This window comes from Phacochoerus africanus, chromosome 1 (genome assembly GCF_016906955.1).
Source record: "Phacochoerus africanus isolate WHEZ1 chromosome 1, ROS_Pafr_v1, whole genome shotgun sequence".
Lineage (NCBI taxonomy): Eukaryota > Metazoa > Chordata > Mammalia > Artiodactyla > Suidae > Phacochoerus > Phacochoerus africanus.
This window is the reverse complement of record NC_062544.1, coordinates 68,108,079-68,128,112: the sequence shown is the minus strand read 5'-3', so window position 1 is coordinate 68,128,112 and position 20,034 is coordinate 68,108,079. Positions and strand designations below refer to the sequence as shown.

General features: G+C 34.7%; 1 protein-coding gene across 1 annotated transcript in view; it reads right to left on the bottom strand.

Annotated features, from left to right (window-relative positions):
- Positions 1-799: 799 nt before the first annotated feature.
- The window catches only part of LOC125111908 (cadherin-10), a 110,282-nt gene continuing 91,047 nt past the window's right edge, over positions 800-20,034 (bottom strand). Inside the window, exons 8-11 of the mRNA XM_047754062.1 lie at positions 15,852-15,973; positions 8,677-8,785; positions 4,191-4,442; positions 800-1,764 (exon numbers count right to left, since the gene is read on the bottom strand). Of these exons, the coding sequence (XP_047610018.1) occupies positions 1,274-1,764; positions 4,191-4,442; positions 8,677-8,785; positions 15,852-15,973 (974 nt within the window). The 3' untranslated portion in view covers positions 800-1,273. The remainder of the gene's footprint in view (positions 1,765-4,190; positions 4,443-8,676; positions 8,786-15,851; positions 15,974-20,034) is intronic.

The following is a 20,034-nucleotide window of genomic DNA, read 5'->3' as shown; positions in this document are numbered from 1 at the left end:
ATAATGTTTAAATCTTGAGAAAAGAAGAATCAGCTAGGAGCAGTTGGCATCCCCGAATCTCAGGAACAGTGGATAATTAACCATCAGTACTTTTTTCCCCATTTCTATTGAATCACTCATTGACAGAAAAACAGACTTTGTTACCAATATGTAATATGTAATGCATTTTTGGAAACTTTACATAATTACAATGCTGTATCTTAATGGAATATTCAGCATTATTACTGTCATTACTAGGCATTTCAAAGTCACCATGGGAGGTAAGCATATTTTCCATTAAAAGATTATTTCAGTATGAAATCTGTCTGAACTATTATTGCCCATAAACCTGAATAGCACAAATGTTATACAAAAATAAGAAAACATTTTATTCTTTCAAATATTATTTTAGTGATTAAGAACAAAATGAAATGACTGCACTTCTGGTATTTGGGGATTTTTAGCATAAGGATGGCTATATTTTAAATTTGTTCATGTGGTAAATTTTTAGGTGATCTCTAAATGAGTATCACTTTTAATGTGAAGAGTTTTTCATATATCACAGCATAGCAAGACTCACTGGAAAAATAATTCTTACCTAAATCACATTATTTTTCTTAATTATGTAATTATGTCATAGTAATTATGACTTTGTGTACTTACCTGCATTCAGTGTACTTCTGTACCAAGATATTTAGTCCATGAAGAAACTGTTTCTTCCTAGGGAAAAAAGACGCTAGAGACAAGGTAGTTGTAAAAACTGGTTTATTTTTTTAAAAATAAATACAAAAATATAAATATAAAACATTAGCAGATAGAATTTGATGAAATGAAATTGCACAAACGTTTGTATACCAGGTTGCATATCACACTTACTAACACAACATGTACTTTTTTTAATTTAATGTACAGAACAGGATATACCTTAAAATTTTTCTTCACCTTTTGAAAGCTTCATTTGCAAGGGCAGGGCAGGTATTTAACAGAAGCGGCTTGTTTGTGAGGTTGCTTAAGGGAGAACTATCCTGTTCATGTTTCTGAAATTATCTTTTATTTCCTAAGATGGACAACACTGATTTCCATAGCTTTGGCTCTTGGAAGTGATTAAATAAAATGTATATATTCCATGAGACATCCTACAGGAAAGAATTAATGTAATTAAGGAACAAATTAAGTGGAAATGGAAAAATTGTGCTGAGTGGCAGGAAAATTCTCCTGAATATCAAATATTGTGAAGCGGAGACGGTGTCTGTAAAGTTACTTCCTCGTGTTTGGGCAGAACACATATCCTAGGTTAAGAGTCTTTGTCACTTTCCCCGCCCCCGTACATTTCCGCCAGCTTATTAAACCGAGGGCCCCATTCTCGGAGGTAATCATAGTTCTGGTCTCCATCAGTGGTACCTGACTCTAAAGAACTCAGAGATTCTGCGATGGAATCGTTTCCTTCGTAGGCGTAGGTAGCCAGGGAGTCATAGGGCGGGGCGGTGGGATCCAGATCATGCTCCTTTAGCCTTTCGTTGATGAAATCTCTGACGTCAGTATTATCCGGCGCTGTAGGAGTCCTCCGGGGTATAAATAAAGTTTCTGGAATAATATCTCGCCTCAGCTTTTTTTCCTCAATAGCTGCAGGATTCCTCAGGGTGCCAATATCAAAGGCCTGGGTGTCCTCCTCTCCCCCACCTTCATCGTTATAGCTCACGATGTTGTCTCTGATATCTTCCTTAGACAAGATCAGAGGCTCTTTTTTCCGCTGCCTTTTCAGGGCTGCAAACAGTACTACTATAACTTGAAAAAAGAAAAAAAAAAAGGGAAAAAAAAGATGCATTAGAGGACCATAGAAAACGCTATATAAATAACGAGTGTACTTACTATAAACAAGTTTAAGTATTTAGGTTTATCTGAAACAGATTAGATTTTAGGGTTGATTTGTTTTTTGTTTTTTTTTGGTTTTGGTGGGGTAGTGGAGAGGGGAAGGGAGTGTTGAAAGGTTTCTCCAGGAAGAGCTGAGTTTAAGAACAGTGGTTCTAATTTATTTTTAAAGCAATATGAATGATATTTCAAATACAGTGACTTATTTTATCTATTTTTCTAAGAACTGTTTAAAGATAGTTCCTGATGGTACAGGCATTATTTATACTTTGCATTCAATAGTGGCATAAGATGTATTAAAAAATAGACACAAAGTGAACTCAGCTTCAAATAAAACAATTAAGAAGGGAAAAAAATGCCCATATTTTTAGATCCTTATGCAGTATTTAAAAAGCAGATTTCTTTGCATGGAGTATTCATTTCTGTTAAATAGCTTTGCTAATGGATTTACATAATTTTTTCTCTTACATTATTACTAAAAGACCTCTATTACTGGGGGAAAAAAAGACCATATTATTTAGACATTATTAGTTTAGAAATTTATGAGTTTTTCCATGGAAATACATAAGACTAAAAAATAAGAAGATTGCTGGATCACATGATGGCAAAGAGTGAATTCAAATTGCCACATTGAATTAACTATAAAAATTATGTATGAATCTTAGGTAGAAGCATCTTAAGTACAGATCCACAAGTAGAAATGTGTATCACTCAGGACATTTCCCTATTTCCATGAGAAAGTATTAGTAATGATAATAATAATAAATTATTCTTTTAATAGTCAAAATAATGGTAATAGTACCAAAGGAAGGAGAAAGTTAAATTCTCCCTGGTTGTATTAGTTCCCCCACTCTTATTCATTATCCTCAAACATTTTGGCCATGATCCCTTTAAATGATGACTTGGAGAAACAGATGTAAATTCAATTAGATGAAGGAAGGGAAAATATCTTAGCACTTTTAGCCCCATTGGAACAAATATTTAAAGGGTATGGGATTTATTACTAGAATGGACTGAATGTGTCTCCTAAAATTTCATAGGTTAAAGCCTAAATAAATTCCCAGTGTGATGACATATGGAGGAGGAATCTTTGGGAGGTAATTAGGTCATGGGGGTGGCACCCTCACAAATGGGATTAGTGGTCTTATAAAAAGAGAGAGAAATGGTTGCTCTCTGCCACTTGAGGATGGTGAGGATACAGGTGGAGATAGCAGTTTGCAAACTAATGGTCTCACCCAAGACAAAATCTGCCAGTTGCCTTGATCTTGGATTCCCTATCTCCATACTGTGAGAAATAGTTTCTGTGATTTAAGCTACAGTTTATGGTATTCTGTCATAGCAGCCAGAATGAAGGCAATTATATTATTATGTAAAGTGGTACTAAGTTATGTTTTTTCTTTTATAAGACTTCTTGCCCTCAATCTTGTGTGAGAGGGCAAACAAGGGTCTTTTTTTGTAATGCCACAAAAAAAGACAGTTTTAATCCACTGACAACTGTTCTTGACCCTCAAAGTGATTAAAAAATAAATAGGTCACCATCAAGAGAAAAAAAAATGTTTATTCTTCAAGTTTTTTAAGAAACCGTGACCTTTTATTTTGGCTAAATTCATGTATTTGTGCACACACGCACAAACTTGTGATGTAAAGATTTTAAACCTCCGATTGCTTATTATCCACCAAATGATCTTACCCAGTAAAAAAGGTTCTAATAATGAGGATAATAAAACTTACTAGGATTGGCTTCAAAACCCAGTTTATTTCACTGTTTCTTGAAATGTCAGATAGAGTGGTTTTTGATGAGGGTCACAGGAATACTCACAATAGTTTCAAGATAATGCAACTAGAGGGCAAACAATCTTGATTTTTAATTCAAAGGCAATTTGCTCTGAGTTATAAAATCAAGTATTATTGTTTTAGGGACAAGTGCCTCATATAAAGGGCTATGTTAACATTATATCAGTGAAGAGGTAAGACAGTGAGGCTTTCATCCACTGTAATAAGGAAAATAAGGGGGAAATAAACTTTAGATTTACTGAAAAAACTACACATACAGTGCCTTGCCTTGGCATGGCTACTTAGACATTGCGTAACCTTGGAAAATGTTTTGAACATTTCCAAATTTTACTTCCATTGTTTAAAAAGGAAAATAATAACTACCTGATCAGATAAAATATTTTAATACAAATAACATCCTATCATTAATTTATGTCTGTCCTAAATATGGGGTTTTTTGGGGGGAAAGAATCTTTTTTGGGGGGGATTATATTAATAGCAACATTTCTTATAAATACAGTCAAGTAAATCATCTAGGAAACAAGTGTATTTTCTCTAAAGTTTCTTACCTAGCAGAATAATGATGCAGAGAAGAATGGCTATCAAGGCCCCAGTGCTGAGGCCGGCAGGAAGAAGCAGGGCTTCGGCACTGCAGGACTGCATGTTGCCTTGGCTGTCGCAGGCACAGACTCTGATGGTGAGTGTGCCAGTGCTGCTCTGAATCGGGTAATCATTGTCTGATATCACCACAGGCAAGAGATAGGTGCTTATTTCATGTCTATTGAATCCATTTTTTCTGGTTAAAATCCTGGCAGTATTATCTAAAATAAATTTTAATATATTAAAAATGGCTGGGGACAATACATTTGTCTCATCCTGATCACCCTGGTTTGACATATAAATAAAAAGATGTTTAGGAGTTCCCTGGTAGCCCAGTAGGTAGGTTAAGGGCCCATCATTGTCCCTGCAGTGGCTTGGGTCACTGATGTGGTATGGGTTTGATCCCTGATATGGGAATTTCCATATGCCACTGGTGCAGACCAAAAAAAAAGATGTATATGTAAAATACAAAATTGATGTCAATTTTTCCATCAAATTATACAAGACAATTCAAATACAGATAAGATAAATAAGATAGTTTGAGAACTGAATATGATAACTACTTATTAGATTTTTAACTAATTCTCAGATGTTTTCAAAGTTGTGAGTTTTTATAAAAAATCCTTTATCAAAATTACCCAGATGGTAGCATATTATTTTTTGGAGTTTTCAGAAAATATAAACATATGCATATGATAGTAAATGTTTTTTATTTACAAATGTATGTGTGCCTACCCATGCACAAAACACACATTAATCCAATATTCATGAAGATTAATATGATTAGTTAGATTTTAACTATAGTTCCACTTTAAAAATCAGCAATACAGTCAAAAAAACCTTCAAAAGTCCCAATACATGAAGAACAGTGAGCGAGTTACTTGATTTTCTTTGGCAGGGCGGGGGGGGGGGGGGGGGGGGGGGGGGGGGGGGGGGAGGGGGAGGGGCATGCCCGTGGAATGCTGAAGGGCCAGGGCCAGGGATCCAGTCTGCACCACAGCAGTGATCAGAGCTACAGCAATGACAATGTCGGATCCTTAACCCACTGAACCACCAAAGAATGCCCTAATATTTCTGAACTTTGATTTCCACCCGTTAAAATTAATACAATGTGTATTTAACTCAAAATATTGGTGGGAGACAACTAGTGTGGGTGGAGTGCCTAATAGACACACAGAAGGAAGGAGGGACTTAATCAAGGCTAGCACCCTACTACCTAGTATACTGCTATTGATATTTCTTTTATCTGCTAACTCACCCAGTATCCTTAAATGTGAGTTGTGATGTTAATAAAAAATTCTCTTCTAGCTCTACATAACAAATATTGAAAAATGAAATCAATATATACTTGAATGATAATTTCCTATTCTGTTTGTCCAGTGTGCTGAGTCTTGTTTTAGCCAATCCCATAGGCTCTTTAAAATGCCAGTGTAGGGATAGGAGTGAGTTAGGAAATTGCTAAATCAAACAAACAAGAGAGCAAAATGTAAAAAATTAAAAAAAAAAGAAAACTGATACATTTTTGCAGGTACAGTGGTTGGACATAAAGTAATCATTTCCTAAATTATTAGTAAGAAGTTAAATCTTATATTAATTAGCTACTTGTAATATAAGCTTGGAAAGTAAATTACCCACATAGAAGATGTGCATAAGCAAATATAAAAACTAAAATGTGATCCTAATAATTTTTCAATTTTGATTTGTCTTCCAAGAGGTATTAGGATTCAATTTTTTCTTTTTCAAACATACACTAAAATAAACATTTATAGGGAGTTCCTGTTGTGGCTCAGTGGAAACGAATCTGACTCGTAACCATGAGAATGTGGGTTTGATCCCTGGCTTCACTCAGTGGGTTAAGGAACTGGCATTGCCATGACGGGTGTAGCTCAAAGAGGTGGCTTGGATCCCATGTTGCTGTGGCATAGGCTGGCAGCTACAGCTCCAATTTGACTCCTAGCCTGGAGTCAAATGCCACAGGTGCAGCCCTAAGAAGCAAAAAATAAAATAAAATAAACATTTATATACATGTGGATTTTTTAAAAGTCTTCTTGCCTTGTATTTTCTTTAACTTTTCAAAAATTTCCAAAGCTTAATTTTGCCTCAAGAGCTTTTACACATTAGAGAAACAAAGTAAGTTTTACCCTAAAACAAATCATTCTATTCAAGTAATTTTATTAAATATTCATAAAGTTTACGGAGTTCCCGTCGTGGCGCAATGGTTAACAAATCCAACTAGGAGCCATGAGGTTGCGGGTTCGATCCCTGGCTTTGCTCAGTGGGTTAAGGATCTGGCGTTGCCGTGACTGTGGTGTGGGTCGCAGATGCGGCTCAGATCCCTAGTTGCTGTGGCTCTGGTGTAGGCTGGTGGCTATTGCTCCGATTGGACCCCTAGCCTGGGAACCTCCATGTGCCACGGTAGCGGCTCAAGAAAAGGCAAAAAGACAAAAAAAAAAATCAGGAAGTTTATATAATGCTTTTGACCTATAAGATAGTGAAAAGTGAGGGAGTCTTAATAATGTGATACCAAGTGTGGTATCACAGAAGCAGGAAATAAATGTATTTTTAAAAAAAGAATGATGTAGAAATTAAAGACTTTTAAGGTGAACATATAGATAAATGAAAGGCTATTTTATCAAGAAGATTAACTTTAAGGTGATGTCTATGTCATTGGAATTTCTTTCAAAATTCACCCAATAACAGAAAATAGTGAATTTATACAAGATAGGATCAAATACTCAATCAGACTTTTGGATATTCTATTTAGAGTATGTTCAGGTTTATATTCACATGACTTCAGCCCTTGCTTTGAGTAGCTTACCTAGGATGGGAAACTCTTCCAAATATAGGAAAATAGCACTATTTATCAAAAGTTAATTACAATTAGCCTCAAGTTGTTTTCCCAGTAATTATGAAATTCTGTGATAAGATACAAGTCTCTATTTCTTTTTAAAATTGAAAGGTGGCTTGTTGAGCTCCAGGGCTCAGTTTAACAGGAACATAAGACAAATTAAAATACAAGTAGAAAGAGGTACAACATTGTTAACTAAGTACTGAGAATATACAGTTCAAATTCTATGTGTAGATTACCAGATCCAGCAAATTAAAATGATGGGTATTGTTTTTCTGATATTCAAATGTAATTGGGCATTTTTTATTTTCTCTCTCAAATCTCTGTTAATTTTTCCAAACACAATAATTTTAGAGGGACAGAAAACATAGAAATTTAAGAAACTTAGATTTAGTAAGCAGATGTTAACAACTGATGCTCTCCCTTCAACAAATTTGTCCAGTTTCTCCTATATATCTCAAATGATGGTTGCTCAATGTAAAGCTATTCACTTTCTTAAACTACTTTCTGACATTCTGAAAGCCACCTAGAATTGATAGCACAATCTGGCTCTGCCAGCATACCTACATAGAAAGGCATTTTAAATATGCCAATGTAGTCATTAAATTTATTTTAAGAATAACATCTATAGTTGCTCTAAAACAAGTATGCCTTTTTAACAGCAAATAATTAACATAATTAGTTTTATATAAATTTATTGAGCAAAGAAAATCTCTAATTACATAGCTTATAATTACCATACATATTTTCTAAAGAATAAAGCTGTTCTACTTTTAAAAAAATAGTAACAATTTTTGTATTTTCCTCTAAAATATGTTTCTGTTGTTTTTGAGAATGTAAGACATAATGCTTTTTATTTTTGATCACAGAGACATTATAAAATTTAGATGTTATATGAGGAAATAGGGTATCTTTGCCTTTATAACTAACCTTTTGCACTCAATCGCTTCATAGGCTGATGTAGCTACTTCTTTTTCTTATTCTTCTTCTATGCATCTTTGGCTCTGGTGAATCTGCTGCTATTAAATCTCACTGAAGTTTGCACAAGAGTCTCACTGAGTCATTCATTTCTCTGTGTGCTCTACCATTTTTGTTATAGGAATTGATTATTTCCAGACTTTCTAGTCCTTACAAGAGTCCATCTTTTTATTAGTACCCATTAGAGACTTCTTTCATGTATTCTATTATTGCAAAATTCAAGAGAGTCAACACTGTCAATTACCATATCTCTTTAAAAGCCTAATGAAAACAAAATTTTGTAACACAGATCTATAAATTAATACATAATGTATATAGAAATTGTTACTTTTGAAAAATTCTTGTTCATGTTACCCTAAATCATAATGAACACACTCTAAAATTTACCTCTGGAGTTCCCATTGTGGATTAGCAGGTTAAGAACCTGACATAGTATCCATAAGGATGCAGATACAATTCCTGGCCTTGCTCAGTGGGTTAAGGATCCAGCACTGCCAAAAGCTGCAGTGTAAGTGGAAGATGCAGCTCAGACTCGACCCCTAGCCCTAGAAGTTCTATATGCCGCAGGTGTGGCCATAAAAAGAATGAATAAATAAATAAAAATAAAAATAAAATAAAATAAAATTTACCTTCATTGTCCTGTACTGTGAAGTTTGGATTGACAGCAGCTAAACTGAAGAAAAATTTCTGTCCACCTAAAGGGTCATCTTTGTCTACTGCACTTATAGTCTGTATTAGCTGCACAAGAGAGAAAAATGAATATTTATCAAATTCCCATGGATATAATCTGCTTTATAATATGCAATTTCTGAATATCCAACTTTGTCTAACATTTATTTAAAATAATTGATTTTCTTCCTTATACATGTGTCTTTATTTGAATTATTCCATCTTGTTACTGTTATTTTAAGTCTCCATCTCTCCCTCCCTTGACTCTCACTTCCCTCTCTGTTTCTCAAGTTCCCCTAAATATTATCCATTATTATTATTTTTTTTGTCTTTTTGTATTTTCTAGGGCTGCACTCGCGGCATATGGAGGTTCCCAGGCTAAGGGCCCAATCAGAGCTGTAGCCGCCGGCCCATGCCACAGCCACAGCAACGCGGGATCTGGGCCACACCTGCGACCTATATAGCTCAGGGCAATGCCGGATTCTTAATCCACTGAGCGAGGCCAGGGATCAAACCTGTGTCCTCATGGATTACAGTCAGGTTCGTAACCACTGAGCCGTGACGGGAACTCCTCATATATCTTTAAACATTTATCTGGAATGGTTATCTAATATACTAAAATTTAGAAAATTAAGGTCACTATGGCTGTCCTCTTCATCAAAAGTAAACTGAAAACTATTCAAAGGATATAGAGATTTTTATAGACAATACTTTATATAAGTTAATAAAGGGAAGACAAACATTATGTACTTTGACAGTAACCATTCACTTCATTTGCACTGTCAATGAAATTATATATTTTTAAATTCAACATATACTTACTATGAGGAACAGTTATTTTGTAAGGATCGACTTTTTTTTTTTAGGGCCACACCCACGACATATGGAGGTTCCCAGGCTAGGGGTCAAACCGGAGTTGTAACTGCTGGCCAACACCAGAGCCATAGCAATGCAGAATCTGAGCCATGTCTGCGACCTACACCATAGCTCAGGGCAATGCCAGATCCTTAAACCCACTGACTGAGGCCAGGGATAAAACCTGCATCTTCATGGATGCTAGTCAGATTCGTTTCCGCTGAACCACAGTGGGAACTCCAGGATCCACTCTTTGATTCATTTTAGGGTAAGAGGATATTAAAAGGATCTACACTGTAAATAAACTATACTTCAATAAACTAGTTAATTTAATTAATAAAACTTAAAAAGCTATCTATGGGGAGTTCCCATTGTGGTGCACTGGAAACAAATGACTAGAGACCATGAGGTTTCGAGTTCGATCCCTGGCCTCGCTCACTAGGTTAAGGATCCGGCCTTGCCCTGAGCTGTGGTGTAGGTAGCAGACGCAGCTCCGATCTGGCATTGCTGTGGCTGTGGTGTAGGCTGGCAGCTGTAGCTCCATTTTGACCCCTAGCCTGGGAACCTCCGTGTGCCGCAGGTGTGGCCCTAGAAAAGACAAAAGCCAAAAAAAAAAACAAAAAAAAATTTAAAAATTTAAAAAGCTATCTAGTAACAGTAGAAAATGTAACACCTTATAGTATAATCAGATCACTGCTTTTAATATATTAAATGATTAATATTATGCAAAATATATCTATAACAGATAGCTATATATATTTGGATATATATCCATTTAATACTTAATTATATGCATAACATTATTTATATATATTTGCATATTTTAATTTTGCAAGAAGGCTTCAAATTTGTCAAATATATCTATTGATAACTATAATAAATGGTCAAATTAATCTTTAACTGAAAGAAATATAGTTTTTACTTCATTAAATTAAATATTCTATTAGTTTGATAGAAATATTTTCCCTAAAGCTTTGTTTATTTTAAAAGATGTTTTAAGTTTAAAACATTATGTAAAATAATTAGAAAAAATAAATTATTTTCACTATTCTGGATTAAATTATTTCCTTTAAAATTTCCTATAAAAAATTTTGTTAAAATCGAGGTACTCTCAGCAGTTCCTATTGTGGCTTATAACGAGCCCAACTAGTATCCATGAGGATGGGGGTTCAATCCCTGGCCTTGCTCAAAGGGTTAAGGAACCTGCATTGCTGTGAGCTGCGGTTTAGGTCACAGATGCGACTTAGATTTGGTGTTGCTGTGGCTGTGGCATAGGTGGACAGCTTCAGCTCTGATTCAACCCCTAGCCTGGGAACTTTCATATGCCACATATGTGGCCTTCAAAAGCAAAAAAAAAAAAAAAAAAAGAGGCACTCTCCAATCATTTACTTCAAAATGATACAAGAAATATATTTGGACAAAACAAAGATAGGTATTTATTATTGTCTATAAATAAGCAGCAAAAAAACATTAAAATTTTAATTTAAAATATATTTTAAAAAAACTATGAAATTTTAGTGGTAATTTAAGATTAAATAGAAGAATTTATGATTAGTGTCCTATCCATTAAAAAAAACCCAAATGATAGTATATACATGAAGGAATTAGGATAAAAATGTTAAAATAATTTTAACTAATACCATTTAAGAGGAATCCATACAATTACAAAAATATTTCTTTACTGACTCTTGTTTGTGGAAGAATCTAAAGAATTTTATTTTCAAATAGTGATTTATAGTAACAAGTTGAAGAGGAAAATAAATGGCATAAATGAAATAACGTAAGAAGAAAGGAGAAAAATGGAAATTCTTATGCTTTTATAGATATTGAAATTAATATGTTTACTCTCACATATAGCTGCATAAAAGTGACATAAATATAAAAGTAGAGTTAATGTTCTTTTAAAATAAAAACTACAATATCTCATAATAAAAATGCATTTGCAGCTATGATTACAAATTATAATTCTAGTTCATTTTCATGGGCCAAAATAACACAGTTTAGAGCACAAAAGAGCCACATCTTCATATATATATATGTGTGTATATGTATACATATACATATATATTTATATAATGCATATCTATAAGAAATTGTAAAGGTTTCAATAAAAATTCTCAATTAAGATGTATTATTTTAATGAAAGATGGTAGCACTGTATATAGCAGCAATATGTCAGTGATTTACTAATGTATTTTCACTAAATATTATAAAGGGAATAAGTAAAACTCATGTAATAACACAGACAAAACACAATGGCATGTTGCAAATCAATATCATACCACAACATATTTTTATGATCAGAAGAGTCCTCTATGCAGATGGAGGTACTTACTTCCTTTGCAAGATATATATTTTTTTTTCTTTGAGACATAACTTAACTTGGCTTCTAACTCCAACTTCTCCATATCCAGCATTTACCTTTCAATATAGTCTTCCTTTCCATTTCCAGTCATATATTAAAAAATCACATTTTATTTTGTTATTAATACCATAAAGAGTTTCAACAGAAATGAGAAGTTGGCAACAAGGAGATAAAATTATTTCCCCTTTCTCTATATATAAGCACTCATTATTTTATTTCTACTAGAGACAAATTCATTTTGACCTACTGCCAATAAAAGAGGTTGCCACAATTTGGAGAAAAAAAAAATAACAGGTGATTTCAGTAGCCATTTCAAGAATATAAAAACTAGATATGGAGGAGTTTCCTCTGTGGTGCAGCGGGTTAAGAATTGGACTGCAGTGGCTTCTCCTGCTGTGGAGGCACAGGTTTGATCTCAGGCCCATCACAAATGAGTTAAAGGATCCTGTGTGGCCACACCTGTAGCGCAGATTCAATTCCTGGCCCATGAACGTCCATATGCCACAGGTGCAGCCATTATAAAAAAAAAAAAAAGACAAGTCATTTATGTTTTATCTCCCTGGCAACTATATAAATTGGTTTGTGTTTTCACCAGGTTATTCTAAAATAATCTTAAATCAAATGAGGGGTGTTTCAAGGATCATAACATAAGGGCATGTGGGATGACAAATGGATTTTATAAGATGATTAGTTAGAAAACTGGCCACTAAGTTTTAATATTTTTGCTTTTTCAGTGAAAAGGCTAACAGTTTCTGCTTATAAGAAAATTCCCTTTGCTCTGGTTAAAAAGCACTCTTTTCAGTCATTTGGAAAATGACTAAACATCACTTTATGGAAAATATGTAATGGAATTTTGGGGATTGATAAGGACCTGGAGCTTAAATACTATTAATGAGTAAATATAAGCAGTACTTCTCCCTGGGGGGACTCTCTGGGAAACCTCCTGTGAGACTGAATGCTATCTCCTCTCACAGAAATTAAAAATTATGTATGTATATATACAAAGTATATTTAAAGTATATATATATATTTATGTATTATTTACTGAAGGAGTAGGTCATGTGTGAAGGAAAATGAAAGAAAAGAGGAATAGCCAGTTCCCTTTTCTCTCCTTTCCCAAAGTTCCCTGACTCTGTCTGACATGGAAAAGATGGGAGTCTAGCTGCTTAGTTCAGGCACAAGAGGGGACTATTAATTCAACATCGATTGTAATTTGCATTCTTTCCTGGGGGAAAGTCTTCCACCCTTAGGCCAGGGAATAGGCAAGAAAGGAGGATGGGGTGGCAATAGCTTTATTTCTGTCTCATTGTGTCCACAGCAAATAAAAAGAATTATGTTTCATGTTGTTCTAAGTGCTACTCTTAAAGAGCACTTAACTCAGAGGAGTACTGGGTTAATTGAACTACTCCATAAATAACTAAAGCATACCTAAAAGCCCCGAAAGCTTCCACTTCCCTAGAAGGAGGGAAGACAGAGTTAACAAATTAATTTCAAGAAAGGTTCAGTGAAGAAGGACTTTATCCAACAACCTTTCTTCTTCTTCTTCTCCTATTTTTTTTTGGCTGCACCTATGGCATGCCAAAATCCCCAGGCTAGGGATGGAACTTGCGCCACAGCAGCGACCTGAGCCATAGCAGTGACAATGCCAGATCCTTAATCCACTAAGCCACCAGGGAACTCCCAATAACCATTCTGATTTTGCCTGTTAGGATGTCATAACGTAGAATTTCATCACTGAGTATAAAACAGTTTCAACCTATGACACCAAAATTACATCTAACAAACTGATCTTATTAAAAATTATTACGATGGGGAGTTCCTGCTGTGGTGCAATGAGATTGGCAGCATTTCTGCAGTGCTGGGACTCAGGTTCAATCCCTGGCCTGGCACAGTGGGTTAAGAATCCTGCATGGCCCCACCTGCAGCGTGGGTCTCAACTGTGGCTGGAATATGACCCCTGGCCTAGAACTCCATATGCCTCAAGGTGCTAAAAAAGAAAAAAAAATACTATTGTGGGAGACTGTTGCACATGCAGCCAAGTTTGTAAAAATAGGATAACTACTTTTTTTTAATTAAAATCATCTTTGATTATTTTCCCTCAATATACCAACTTTTTGTTTGTTTGTTTAGGGTCACAGGTACAGCATGTGGGAGTTCCCAGGCTAGGGGTTGAATCAGAGTTGCAGCTGCTGGCCTATGTCATAACCACAGCAATGCCAGATCTAAGCTGCATCTTCGAGCTACGCTGCAGCTTGAGGCAATGCCAGATCCTTAACCTACTGAGCGAGGCAAGGGATCAAACCCACATCCTCATGAATACTAGTAGGTTTCATTTCTGTCAAGCCACAATTGGAACTCCCCAACTTTTTTTTAAAAAAGTTCCAAAAACAGGAAATTACTGAGCAAGGAGTTCCCGTTGTGGCTCGGTGGGTTATGAACCTCACTAGTATCCATGAAGATGTGGGTTCAATACCTAGCCTTGCTTGTGGGTCACAGATCTGGTGTTGCTGTGGTGAGTTTGTTGTGGTGAGCTGTGGCCTAGGCTGACAGCTGCAGTTCCTAGCATGGGAACTTTCATATGCCACAGGTGCAGAAAATTACTGAGCCAGATATAGGTTAAAAAAAAAAAAACCTAAAGAAAATAAACACAGTCCTCCTTTACTTTGAATACATCCTATATTTTGAATACATTTGGAAATCAGTATTTATGACTCAAATGTTCTGAAAAGATATCTCTTGAAAAATCAAATAGAATAACCATAGAGGAAGCAATGTATGCAGCAGTTGCAAAGTGGGTAATTTATCTCTTGGAGAAAAGGCTTCAACTTGTATCATGCTGAGCCTGCCAAGCAGAGGACTATTTGGAATGGTATTTTTAGGGCACACTGTTTCATTAAGAAGTAGGTCGGAAGTAGCTAAGTCATTTAGGTACTCCAAATTAAACATTTCCATAACATTTTCAAATAAAAAAATGAATCCAATTGCAGCAATTTTACCATTTCAAACAATAGACAGGCTATTGAATTCCCTTTGAACTTCTGAAAGAAGTATTTGAGTTATTCCACAATGTAATTTGCATAAAAATGTAAGTGACATTGATGTTTATAAAGAGCCTCAAATGATGTCAAAACACAATACAGTTTTGTGATGGCTTCTTTTTCTTTAATAAAACACATTTGATTCTCAATTATTATTTATAACATGTAGCTTCCTTCTGTAAAGATAGCACTCAAACCAATTAAGAGCATTTCTTTCAGCCATACAGGCTGCAGCTCTCCAAACAACAAAATGAGTCCACTGAGGAAAAAATTTGAAGAGTTATAAACAAAGCTGGTGTAGGAAGAATGTTTTAAAGGATGAAAACTAAATCATTAAATATTTTATGTGTTGCTATAATGATGCAATGCAAGTATAAGTCTTAGGAGCAAAGTCAGTAAGCAGCCTTGCCTCAAAATCGTATTTGTGTACATTGGAGTCTTGATAAAACGTTTTGCTGATCCCAAGTATTTGTCTCTGTGTTTTCCCCCAACTTTCATTTTCCGTATCTACAGTGGTTACCAACCTTTATCTAATGGCACAGCGGCACTTATTTTTCCTTTGTTTTTTTGTCCTTGTTTTTGAAAATTTAAAAAGCTATTTCTTCTTACACCTTAACTTTTGTGGCTAAAATAGAATCTCATATTTACATTTGAACTTTAGGAAGGACATATGAAACTTGTTAACTGTTATTTAAAACATTTTCAACTCCCCAAAACTATCAGCCTGTGGTTTTGTTTGTTTGTATTTAATTATATGACCAGGACTTCATATGAGTGATTTTATTCTGTTTACTCATTCCTCTCAGGATTGGGAAAAGAAAATATTTAACGTACCTGTTAAAATCTTGCTACACTTTTAAATCCTCTGGGTGCTTACCTGTCCTGGTCTGGCATTTTCACATACAAAAGTGTCATAAAACACAGCAAATTGTGGGGCATTGTCATTAACATCCAAAATTCTCACAAAAACAGCCACTCGAGTCATCTCTTTGGGATTGTCTAGATAAGGGAAAGGAAAAATTTGTTTAGAAAGACACACTTGTATACCAGATTTAATTTATATAGGCATCTTGTGGATATTAAGTGCTTCCCCACAAATAAGCATCCACTAATGTAATGAGCAACTGCAATAAAGAAAATTACTGTAGTGTCTAATTAAGTACTCATGAATTCAGTAATTATTGGGCTCAAGAGTACTATTAATATTTTGAAAAATCTTTTTCAAAACACAATCCAGTGTAATTGAGTTCATATTATATTTGTATCCTTACTTTCCAAATATATAAAATAGCAAATATGTAAAATCTTCATTATACATCATGATATCACTTAATTTATACCCTTTTTTTTTGAATGAAGGGTAGTTTTAAATAAATTAGTAACTTGCCCAAGGTCATCTCCTAAGTTATAGGTGTTGTATTACAGCCTACTTCTCTGAGTGCTTTTGACACTTATGTGTATTCCAACAGCTACTCTCAACTCTCTTTTTGGAAATTTTAACCTATAGCTACTAATTTTACAAATTGGATGGAAATTTACAATGAAATACAAGATTTTAGCTATTTCATTCATATAGTTGTTACTGGTTACCATCTCAACAATTCAGGCTCAATTCTGTACAACAAAATTAATTTTAATAGTAATACATACCGTAGTAATCATGATTTTTTACTTAAAATGCTAAAATCAAGATTATCTAAGTTTTCAAATAAAATATGCATTTAAAATGTTTTGATTTGTAAATGGAATTATAAAGTAACTTGGCCTTGAATAACAACTTCATATTAGAATTGCATTATCTTCACCATGGATTTTTTTAGGCACTTGCACTGGTATCTGAGAGGGTTTTGGCATCTTAAATTTAGCTTATATTCATCAGCCTTTGTGACAGCACAAAATCTGAGTTCAACTTCTATGTGAACTTTGGCAAAGTCAAGCTCAAGATCAATAATAAAAGGAGGAAGGACATAATTAGCTAAAAGTAAAGCAAAACAACGACAACAAAAATAGCAGATGAGCTGAGGGACAGTGGCCATCTTATTAAATGGCTTCTACCAACATGGGTTATGAATAATATAATTTACCCTTGTGAAATTCATCTGACTTTCTAATTTTATCTAAATACTTTTTCAGATACAAGGGTTAAAAAACAGTCAGGTACAAATAGGGAGTATATCACTACTCAAAAGAATTTTTTTCTCCTCCTTCCTCGCCATGTAATTATGTTACTAAAATAATGAAATCAGCACTTTTAAAAAATAAAATGTAAGAACTAATTACTTGGCCACGACATTTTATGAGGCTGAATAGTATGAAGGAAGGTAGACATAATTCTTAATCCATATGAAGTGTATTTACCTTGTCTTCCCCTTTTCAAGGGAAACTTTAGAATGCATTTCCTCTTTTAACATTCCTCTTAAGTCTTCCATTGGTCTTAACCCATATGTATTCAGTTCTCAAGTTCTGATTTCTTATTTGCTATTCTACTGCTGCATATGGTTCCTTTCTTAGTATGTCAGGTGGTTAGAGTTTAGACCTTGGAGTCAAACAGAGCTGTCTTGATCCCCAGGTCTACCAGTCATTTATTGCGTGACTTTGGCCAGTTTATCCTCTCTCTCTTAATGCCTCAGTTTACTCAGCATGAATCAAAACAGAACTTTTAAGCTTATAAAGTTATCTGAATAATTAAGTGACCTAATGCACGAAAATTTCTTATTAGTATCAGTCTGTTGGTAAGCACTCAATATCAATACCCCTTGTCTGTTGTTATTAAGATCATGTTTATTATCACTGTCATTTCTTCTTCATTTCCTTATGTTACTTAAGAGTTTATCCTCTCCTTTTCCATACAAAGCATCTACACAATAAAAATGTGTTAACTAACTTTCCTATAATTAATTTGAATCTCAAAAGGAATACATTTGGGAAAAAGTGGAGAGAGGAGGTAAAAAAAAAAGAAAATGCGTTTTCACTAGTTTCCTATCTCTTCTGCTTCTAAACCATTTGTTAAAACTCAGAGGCATAGTGTTCACCAACAAATGAATCCTCAACTACCCACAGTTACTGCTTGTTGTATTGGAGAAGAGTGGGAAGGTCTGATTCTTCCAGAATTTCTAGAATGTGCTCTTTAGCCTATTTTTAGAGTTAGTGGTCATGAAAATGTTTTCTTTCAATATAAAATCTCGACATGGAAATATCTCTTTTATCGGTAGCAATTCATTTTCTAAGTGTGCCACAGAAGCCAAGAAAGACAGAGAATTTCATATCTTAAAAAACTGTACTGTGAGTCCCCTTCCTCATACAATATGGAGATTCTCAAGCCTCTTTATACATAACTCAAGGCTCTTCAAATCAAAAGCTAAATCCACAGGGATAAACATGCTTTGTAAAGCAGCAGGCCTGGAGTCACCTATTCAAAAAACAGTGCTTACACTAATCTTTTTACGGGCAGATGCAGCAGCTTATGTTTAAATAAAAATATAAAGCATTGCAAAGAAGCATCATCCTGAATAATAGCTGGCATATATTTACAACCAGAGCCTCTCGGTCATCCAGCAAACTCTACTGTAGCAAGAATGTATGAGCAATAAGGATCTCAAAATGTACGTCCTAAGGTAAAACCATGCCATGTATTCATAGGCTTTTCCGCACCTCCAGGAAGAAGAAGCTTAAATTGTTATCCAGAAATCCCAGGCTTTAGAAAAAGCTAAGTTTTCTACATGCTTGGGGCAAGAATTTTTATTAATGAGGAAGGAAGCAGGTATAGAAAACGGAGTCCTCCAGACATAAACTTCTTCGCTCTGCTGTTCTCAGAATTTCAATGATTATAGTTTGATTTTCAGATGTGGTTATAGAAACTTATTCGTTTCTATAACAACATGTTTTATAATTCTTGACTGTGACCTTAATTTTAGACTTTTTTATTTTCCATATGGCATTTAAAAATATTTTTTAAAGATGAAAAAAAGAAGTTAGGCCATGGTATAATGCACTAAATGATTACCTGGAATAGTACCTGCCATATGAAGGGATATACTGCTATGGAATGTAGAACTAAACTGTTACAGGCAGAAACTGGAAACACTTTGGCATGACTCACATTTATAAGCCATTCTGCATGGCTTTGGGGCTTGGTGTATGACACACCATAAACCCAGTGTTTAAAATCTTGTAAAAACAATTCTCTATATGCTGTTTCCCTCTCAGCCTCATTCCATTTAATAATCAGAACAGCATAATGGGCCCCTGACTATTTAAGGTTTGGCAGGTAGGCATTTCCAGCAGTTACACCATAGACTGATTTTATTTAAAGGCAAAAAGTAGGTTTAGTTCTTAAAAAGAACATAATTGACTTAGCTTTTTACAGAATTGTAATTACTTCAACTAGCTTTAGAAGTTAAATTTCTCAAAGTATCTGAAATGGAAAATGCAATTCCTAGCTCATTGGGCTTGAATAAGGATCTTGAATCAAGCAGAGAGCACAAACAATCATGATTCTAGAATAATCAGACTGGATCCTGTCAGGCACATTTAAACATTGTGATGTGGAGACAGATAAAGAAATAAAAGCCTTCCTTAAGAAAAACTCAAAAATTTGTTGGTTCACCTTAAGAGATACAGCCACTTTTATCTCATTATGGAAAAATCCAATCTTTTGGACAGTAGGGTTAATCTATATTTCAGAGCAAGGCTTAAGAAAAATGTTAAATCAACTACTTTCTCTTAGGGAATTAAGTTCACTGCTAATGATCTGTCTAGACTAGTTCCATCCTTTTGAGACTCTTAGTAATTGAGCCCCAATGCCCTGCCTTCTGAATACTGGAATGATTACTCAGATACCTTGACCTTGATATGTGTTTGTGGACTCAAGCTCAGTTTTTCAGATCTGAAATGTTGAGGATTAGGTATTGTCACTGCTGTGGCATGGGTTCAATCCATAGCCTGGGAAATTTTGCATGCTGCAGGTGCAGCCCCCCAAAAATTAAAAATTAAAAAAGTTGCTCTTTTTCATGCACCTATCATAATACAGGAAGTAGAAACCATGAACAGGCTTGTGTATA